Source organism: Triticum dicoccoides, chromosome 4B, assembly GCF_002162155.2.
Source record: "Triticum dicoccoides isolate Atlit2015 ecotype Zavitan chromosome 4B, WEW_v2.0, whole genome shotgun sequence".
In the NCBI taxonomy this organism is placed as follows: Eukaryota; Viridiplantae; Streptophyta; class Magnoliopsida; order Poales; family Poaceae; genus Triticum; species Triticum dicoccoides.
The window spans coordinates 661,576,180-661,585,484 of NC_041387.1; the positions used below are offsets into that span (position 1 = coordinate 661,576,180).

The following is a 9,305-nucleotide window of genomic DNA, read 5'->3' on the forward strand; positions in this document are numbered from 1 at the left end:
TGGGGCAAGGGGGTGGCGAGGGGAGGGGGGCGACGGGGCGAGGGAGGTGGGGCAAGGGGCGGCGAGGGGAGGGGAGGCGACGGGGCGAGGGAAGGTGGGGCTCGGCATTACTAACAATTTTTTTTTCAAAACTACTAATGGCGCACGGTGGGTTTGGTGCGCCATTACTATGTCAACTAGTAATGGCGCACTGTACAATGGTGCGCCATTAGTAACATTTTTTTCTTTTTCAAAACTACTAATGGCGCACCAGGCACCAGGTGCGCCATTAGTAATATATTACTAATGGCGCACTAGCACATGGTGCGCCATTAGTATATAGTAATGGCGCACCACATGTCTAGTGCGCCATTAGTGGCCATATCATCTATAGCCCTTTTCCTAGTAGTGGGGGATTTTCTTATAGAAAGGCCCATGCTCCGAGTATACTTTAAGTATCTCAGAATCCGTTTAGCTGCTGAGAGATGTATAGTTGTGGGTGCATGAAGAAACTGGCAAACACGGTTCACTTCAAAGGATATATCTGGCCTGGTAAGTGTTAGATACTGAAGAGCACCAACCAGACAATGGCGACCCACTTTCCTTGGTGAGCTTCTCGGCCGAAGACATGAGTGTGGTTGAGATATTGCAATTCTCCATATTAGCTCGATGAAGAATGTCGCCAATATACTTCTGTTGAGAAAGTACAATCCCCCCTGGCGACGATCTCACCTCAACTCCATGGAAATAATGCAAAGGACCGAGATCTTTGATAGCAAAAGAGGCCTGAAGATCAGCAAGCAACTTGGTGGTAGCAGTAGGAGACGAGCTGGCCACAATGATATCATCCACATACACAAGCATAAACATGGTGACACGAGCATGACGAAAAACAAACAACGAGGTGTCAGCCTTAGATGACACAAAACCAAGTTGGAGAAGCCGAGAACTGAGCCTGGAATACCACACTTGAGGAGCTTGTTTAAGACCATATATTGCTTTCCTGAGCTTGCAGAGATGTCGCGGTGCCCTGGGATCCACAAAACCAGGGGGTTGTCGCATGTACACCTCTTCTTGAAGAACACCATGAAGAAAGGTGTTTTGGACATCCAGCTGATGCAAGCACCACCCATGAGAGATTGCAATGGAGAGAACCAAGCGAACAGTGACCGGTTTGACGACGGGACTGAACGTATCATCATAGTCCAAGCCATATCATTGTTTGAACCCCTTGGCAATGAGACGTGCCTTATGACGATCAACTGTTCCATCAGCCTTGTGCTTGAGTTTAAAAACCCACTTGCAGTCGATCACATTGACATGGGATGGTGGTGGAACCAAAGACTAGGTGCCATTGTGATGAAGAGCCGCAAGCTCGAGTTGCATGGACGCACGCCACGCGGGAGAATGGAGAGCTTCACGATGATCAGTAGGTTCCCGCGAGGCGAGGAACGCACGTCGAGACGGGTCATACATGACCGTGCCATCGGTGCGTTGCATGGCCTTGCGTGTGTTGTCACGTAGGCGAGTCACCATGGTGTGGCCGGATGGAGCATCGGATCCGCACTGAGCAGAAGAACCAGGTGGGAGATCCTCCTGGGATCCCGTACTAGCGGCAGGGCTAGCGGGACCGAGATCCGCCTTTGATCCCGAGCCGGTAGCTGGCGGGGCGGCAGGAACCGCAGCAGCGGCCTGCCCTGAAGCCACGTGTGGCTCGGCCCGAGGCATGTCGGGCTGGAGGGAAGCCGACCCAGTTGTGGACCCCGCCACTGGCGCGGGTGGAGCCCCGGGTGCGGGTGGAGGGGAAGCCGGCCCGTCAGTGAGCGCCACGCGGCCCACTGCAGAGGCCGCTGCATCGCCGCTGCCTGGCACAGGGGAAGACGCGTCGCTGTCCGCCGACAGCACGGGATCCAAGGCCGGATCAGCCTCGGATCGGTCACCAGGATCCTCCTGGGATCCCATGGTGGTTTCGCCTGGGATTTTCTGCGCCGTGGGAGATCCTGCATCCAAGTTATCACGCAAACCAGGTGTACAATAGTTCATGTGGTCATGCGGAAATAACAATATGGCATGTTCGGCTACCCTAGGTGGTATGGGGGAGGGGAGAGGACTAGCGAATGTAAAAACCTTTTCGTCAAACATGACATCGTGAGAGATGTACACGCGGGCAGTGGGCAAGTGTAAGCACTTGCAGCCCTTGTGATGAATGCTATACCCAACAAAGACACATTGTTGAGATTGAAAAGCAAGTTTGTCTGTGTTGTAGGGGCGCAAGTTGGGCCAATAAGCACACCCAAATGTACGGAGAGATGTATAGTCGGGTTTGGTGTTAAACAATTTTTCCATAGGACTAGTGTTGCCAATGACACGACTAGGAAGTCGATTGATGAGGTAGCAAGCTGAAAGATATGCCTCATCCCAAAAACAAAGGAGCATAGATGCATGTGATAACGGGGATAACCCCATGTCAACAATGTGACAGTGTTTCCTTTCGGCATAACCGTTCTGTTGATGTGTGTGTGGACAGGAAACGTGATGCATAATACCAAGTTGACGAAAAAAGGTGTTGCTGAGTTTTTCGTACTCACCACCCCAGTCAGACTGAACACATAGAATTTTACGAGACAAGAGGCGTTCAACGTGAGCAAGAAAATCACGGAAGACATCAAACACATCACATTTCTGTTTGAGAAGATAAATCCAAACAAACTTACTATAATCATCAATGAATGAGACATAGTACTGGAACCCACCAGAAGAGGTTTTGGCAGGTCCCCACACATCTGAAAAAATAAGTTCTAAGGGAAAGGAAGAAACACTCGATGATCTAGGAAAAGGTAGCTGGTGTGCTTTGCCTTGCTGACAAGCTTTACACACATGGGTCAAAGACCGACTAGAATGAAGCTAACTTATTTGAAGATAAAACATGCTGAACAACTTGCATGGAGGGATGGCCAAGTCTTGCATGCCAATCTTCAGAAGATAACCTAACCGAAGACAAAGCACGAGCAGGTGATGGCCGAATGGGATAGAGCCCATTCTCACATCTGCCTTGAAGTAGAACCCTCTTGGTGATCAAATCCTTCATAAGAAAATGAGTAGGGTAATACTTTAGGTAAGCATGATTATCAACGACAAGGCGATAACGGAAAGACGATTTTTGTCAACATTAGGGACATGCAAAGATATTGCGAAGTTTCAGATTTGTAGAGGGAGTAGGAAGAATTGCATGACCACGATGAGCTATGTGCAAACCTGAACCGTCGGCTGTGTGGATGCGATCCCTCCCTGGATACTTTTTCCGGATCGTGAGGCGATCAAGGTCGCCGGTGATGTGGTCGGTGGCGCCTGTGTCAGTGAACCAGGCAGAATCTCCTAAGATGGAAGGAGGAGATGCAGCAGCGAGACCAGCCATCTTGGATTGTTGGGGTTGGAAGGCGTGGTTGTAGCGCTGGCCGCACTCCCAGGCATAGTGGCCAGGACCGCGGCAGAGCTGGCACTGGACGGGGGTGTCACCGCGATCGCCGTAGTCACCGCGGTCACCGCCTCGGTTGCCGCCGAAGTCACCTTGCTCGCGCGCAGCACCACCGCCATGGTTCCCGCGGTCACCTCCGCGAGAGTTGTTGTAGCCGCCGCGGTCACCCGCGGTAGTTGCCCTTGCCCCGGTTGGGAGGGTTGTTGTTGGTGTTGCCGTTGGAGTCCCGAGCGATAGAGTTGACGGAGGAGCCGCTGGGATGAAGACGAGCGGCGTTGTACTCACGACGGCGTTCGAAGGCGATGTCGTTGGAGTAAAACTCCCCAAGGGACATGCTGTTAAGACGAGTCGTGGCAGCAATGATGAGTGGCTCGTAGTCGCTGTCGAGGCCGGTGATGACGGCAGTGATGATGTCCTCATCACGCATGGCGCGGCCGACGACAGCAAGCTGGTTGGCGTTGGCGCGGATCTTGGCGAAGTAGTCTGCCATGGAGAGGTTGCCCTTCCGGAAGACCACCATGTCCAACTTGATCTGGACGATGCTGGCATGACAGTGGATGTTGTACATCTCCTCGACATGCGCCCAGATGGCGCGAGAGGTTTCAAAACGATACACCTGCTGCAGCACTTCATCAGAGAGAGAGCCGAGGAGGTAGATGAGAACAATCTGATCCTGATGGTATCAGTTGGCATATGCAGGGTTTGGAGCGCGCTCACCCTTGTCATCGGGTTCCAGGAGCTTGGCATGGGCTGGGAGGGTGCCTCGACGTAGCCCGTACCTCCGCCGATGCGTAGAGGAGGAAGAACCTGAGCTCGCCATAGGAGGAAGTTGGAGGTGGTGAGCTTGGCGGTGATAAGGCTAGCAGATGGCGAGGGAACGGCGGACGCCGGCGGCCCGTTGAAGGCGGCGGGCAGGGATAGGGTTGTGAGAGCAGCGGAGGAGGAAGCAGCGGCCATCGGGGAACCCATCGTGCGATTACGCGTGATGGCCTGATACCATCTGAAACCGAAGAAGGAGATTGGGATTCGGCACAGCCCATAGGGCGGCCGGGAGGGGTTAAATATGCAGCCTCTAGGGCACGGCATAGCCGAGATTACATAGGTTGTTACAAGAGATAAGGAGATAACTACAAATATTAACAGCCTCCTAATCTATAACAACATTTTTCTGTTTAACACAAATTGGAGATTTATGTAATTTTGCTGGAAATTTCAGGGAAAAGTTGAGTTTCTACGTAAAAATCTGGGGAGCAAAATCGGTTCCAAACAGTTGAAGCCATCCAACGGTAATGGAATGGGACGGGAGCAGTTTCGCTCAGTTGCTTTGCCGCCTGCCGCTGGGCACCTTATCTCCTCCGTCTCGCTCTCGCGCCACTCCACGGCACCATGCACTCGCCGGCGCGCTGCCCCGCCGCCACCACCGCGTCCTCGCCTCTGCGCGCGCCGTTCGTCGCCATGGCCCAGCGCGGCCGCAGGCCGCCCTCGTCCGCGGCCCCCGAGGCCGAGCAGCCGGAGGAGGCGCTCGCCCGCATCCTCCGCACCGAGGCCGCCGTCTCCGGCGTCTCCCGCAAGGCGTCCGCGGGCTCCAGCCAGCACTCCACCCGCCTCTGGCCCCGCGCCGTCCTCCAGGCCCTCGATTCCGCCGTCGCCTCCTCCCGCTGGGAGTCCGCCCTCGAGGTCCGCTCCCTCCTCAACCCCTCTCTCTCTCTCTCGTATGGTCCAGCCGGTGCGCGCTACCTGTTCGACTGATGCTCACCACGTAAGGATTGCTGTTTCTCAGATCTTCGAGCTGCTGCGGAAGCAGCGGTGGTACGAGCCGAGGACGCAGATCTACGCCAGGCTGCTGATGATGCTGGGCAGGTGCCGGCAGCCCGGCCCGGCCACCGCCCTCTTCAAGGTGATGCTCTCGGAGAAGCGGCTCGCGCCGACGGTGGACGTGTACACGGCGCTCGTTGGCGCCTACGGCTACAGCGGCCTGCTGGACGAGGCGATGGCCACGGTCGATCGGATGAAAGGTGCTGACGCAGACTGCAAGCCGGACGAGTACACCTTCTCTGTCCTCATCAATTGCTGCTGTAAGTCGCGCCGCTTCGACCTGATCCCCACCGTCCTCGACGAGATGTCATATCTGGGGGTTGGATGCAACGTTGTCATCCACAATGGGATAATTAATGGGTACGGCAAGGCCGGCATGCTAGAGGAGATGGAGGATGCGCTGTCCAACATGCTTCAAGACGGGGACAATGTGCCGGACATATACACGATGAACTCCATCATCTGGGCCTATGGCAACCGTGGCAGGGTGGATGACATGGAGAGGTGGTATGGTGAGTTTCAGTTGATGGGCGTTGAGCCAGATACGCGGACTTTCAATATCATGATGAAGTCTTACGGCAAGGCTAACATGCCTGACAAAATGTTGTCGGTGCTGAAATATATGAAGCGGCGCTTCTTCTCACCCTCTGCCGCTACGTTCAACATAATCATAGAGTGTTTTGGAAGGGCTGGCAACATTGAGAAGATGGAGTACTATTTCAGGCTGATGAAAATTAAGGGTGTCAAACCCAACCCCATCACGTACTGCTCGCTGGTTAATGGATACAGCAAATCTGGGCTCCTTGATAGGGTTCCTGCAATTATTCGGCAGACGGAGAACACTGATGTTGCCTTAGATACTCCATTTTTCAACTGTGTTATCAGTGCATACGCCAAGTCTGGCGATATCAAAATAATGGAGGAAATGCTACAGCTAATGAAGGAAAAGAAATGTAAGCCTGGCAAGGTAATTTATAGCACCATGATTCAGGCATATATTGCCCATGGAATGGAGGAAGACGCTAAGTTATTAGAAAAAGAACTGGAAAGAGTTGACGAGAAGTTGCTGTAAGTGCTTTGCTATATTTTGGTGAGCTTCTTGTTGATTTATGCCTGCATTAAACTGCTGATCATCCATGACCGGTTATCTTTGTTTGGGGTCAGTGATCAGTTCTGAGATTGAATGCCAGTTTTTGGTGACCCAGTTGGATGCCAATGACAAGGTTACTAGAAGTTCACAACTTTCTATGGAATTTATCTTTGGCTGTACCAAATTAAGCTGAGCTGAAATAGACACTAACTATTGTTCTTTCCGTATCCCATCAATGAGGAACCACTTGGAATAGATAAATTAGTGGTGGCATGTTGTGCCATCGGAAATGGGAGTTTCACGCAGCCTAGATCTAATTGCACAAGTACAAACTCAGACAGGTAGCTTGGAATATCTGGAAGTGCAAGGGAGTACGGTACAGCAAAGAAGGTCCGATTCAGAGCTCCAGTCTAGTATATATTCATGTCAGAATATGTAAACCTAGTTTCCTCTGGGTCTATCGGAAAATTCACTGCCACAAAACTAAAGGGAGAAACGGAACAACACAAAAGAAAGAAACAAAGAACCATGTGAATTTCCTTAGAATTTTGAACACCAATAAGTTCAGAGCACAGAACACACATTCTCGAAGAGAAGTTCAGTCTTCCAGTGGACACACCAGGCAGATAATAGAAATCGATGGATACGACTAGAACTGCATACTTCAATCAAAATTCTGAGCTGAACTACTCATACTTGTGACGATGGGGCGACCTTGTCTAATATGTCCATCATAATCGATGGACAGCTGGTTGTGAGGTGCTTGAATCCATCCGTCTTCTTGACAGCTCGAAGCACGTCCTGCAAAGACAGGTATCCAAGGCAAGCTTTTTTAAGTTGCAAGGAGTGGTGCTGCTCTGCTAAAGCAAGTGTGGTTGCAACTGTTTGCACATCAAATTTCTGGCATAGCTTCTCTTCACAAATAGCCTTTAGCCTTTCCAGTCCATACCGATCTGCAGCGACTAACAAGTGCTGCAGTGCCACATTTTGATCAACATCGAAATTGTTTGGCAGAGAATCTGTGTATATGAAGTAAAGAAGTGCATCGAAGATGGCAGGCTCCATGTCATCGATCTTGATGTTTTTTGTAGTGGTCCCCTTCATTTGACCAAAGAGCTCGGCTTTGAAGACCGACGATCGTGCGGCTAACACGTATCTATGTGCACTGAAGAGTTGGTCGCCGACACTGAATGTCACGTCCACGCCTTCTCCACCCTTCAACATATTTGCAAAGTGCGTGTGCAGGTCTGACTGCGGGACCTGGACCGGGACTGTGCCAACTTGTTCCGTGTGATGGTCTTTTATGACAGTCAAAACACACCTGATTGTGAAGCAGTCGTCATTGCGGGACAGCAGTTCCTTCAGCTTGGACTTTTCAATAAAGTTGGTCCAGCCCCGACCGATACTCGCCGATGAAAAGGTATATGTGCTGTCCGTTAAATTACTGACTTTGCCATCTTTTTCTAATAAACTAAAAGTGTACTTCACCTTCGCATCCCTTGTTGCTCCACGGCAGAAACACAAGAAGACCGACATGTAGGCAGCTTTGTCTTCCTTCATGGCCCCGTCAGGATAGATCCTAATGTTCCAGTCTTAGCCGCTGACGCTGAATTTGCTCGAGCAAATGAACTTGCCAGAACCCATACCCTCGAGCAACGAGTACTTAATCACCTCAAAGTTGTGGGCGGCGGTGACACACTCGGTCAGGCATCTCGAGGACGTCTCAGGTATGGGCTTGTTAATTGCAGACGTTAAAATGTTACCCATGTTGCGGAAGCTGGAAAGGAATCAAACGGAAACTTTCAGGATGTGGCTGTATCCTGTGACTAACAATGAAGGGAGATCAGGGGGCATGCATGTGGAAATGATGGATCTGCATCACACAATGAAGGGATTCGCATCACATAATCAAGGGAGATCAAATGGTATGTGCGCATAAATTGATATGTACTCCCTCCGTTCCTAAATATAAGTCTTTTTAGATATTCTAATATGAACTATATATTGAGCAAAATGAGTGAATCTACACTCTAAAATACATCTATATACATCCGTATGTAGTTCATATTGAAATCTTTAAAAAGACTTATATTTAGGAACAGAGGGAGTGTCACATAATTCAGCAATTTGCATCATAATTAATGTATTGGGCATGACTAGAGGCGGAGACAAAATTTGAGCCTAGGGGGTGAAAAAGGCAATAACTATCGTACAAACAATATAACAAAATAGTATAACTGTACCAAACTTTAACAGTATGCTGTTTTGCAATTTTAAGGCAACCTACAGTTTTTTTTTCTTGTTCAAGCGTAGCTCTACGCATGAATCTACTTGTTACTTGCTGGCGGTGTATTTCTCATCTTAAATTCTTGATGCCGAACAGAACTGAAGAGTACATATACATTACTTTCAATTAATCTCCGGTCTTATGCAATCCCATGTTAATACGAAATAAGCATGTAAACTGCAGTTGATCTAACACAAATTCTTACTCTAGCTGCAATGTTAATCTATATACTGTAGTATTGAGTACTGTACCTTTTAGGTCTCAGGTTCGTGGTGAGCCGTGGCGCTGTGAAGTCGGAGGAGATGTTGAGCAGCGGGCCGGCGATGACTGCAAGCGACGGCTGGAAGAAGAAGCCCTAGCGGCGGTAGCGATGGACGAGTTGTTGGAGACGAAAAGGAGCGGACGCAAGAGGCGCTCTAGCTAGGTCAATGCGCCAATACATCACCCTACTACTAATTCTCGTGGTTGGTGGGGCTTGTTGTTTCGGGCTTTTCTGGGCCACCATGTTGGGCACCCATCTTTCCTTAGCCAACCGGGTAGTAATTAAAATCTATATATGGAATATAATTGCGAGGCGTCCTGCGCCGGGTTGTGTTTCTGGCGCCTGCATGCGAGTTTGCGGGCTCAATCCTGTAAGCCCACTCAGTTCTGTTGGTTGG

At 50.5% G+C, this 9,305-nt stretch overlaps 1 protein-coding gene and 1 pseudogene across 2 annotated transcripts; one reads left to right on the forward strand and one right to left on the reverse strand.

Annotated features, from left to right (window-relative positions):
* Positions 1–4,874: 4,874 nt before the first annotated feature.
* On the forward strand, positions 4,875–9,274 carry LOC119292135 (pentatricopeptide repeat-containing protein At3g53170-like). 2 transcript variants are annotated; one of them, XM_037570964.1, is made up of 5 exons: positions 4,875–5,131; positions 5,235–7,779; positions 7,876–8,086; positions 8,166–8,284; positions 8,905–9,274. In XM_037570964.1, exons 1-2 carry the CDS (start codon positions 4,910–4,912, stop codon positions 6,339–6,341), a joined length of 1,329 nt encoding a protein of 442 aa, XP_037426861.1. In that variant the 5' UTR covers positions 4,875–4,909; the 3' UTR covers positions 6,342–7,779; positions 7,876–8,086; positions 8,166–8,284; positions 8,905–9,274. The 2 variants fall into 2 exon arrangements, with proteins under 2 accessions (XP_037426861.1, XP_037426862.1); XM_037570965.1 differs by having other exon boundaries at positions 8,198–8,284.
* On the reverse strand, positions 7,050–8,126 carry LOC119292136 (annotated as a pseudogene).
* Positions 9,275–9,305: the final 31 nt, after the last annotated feature.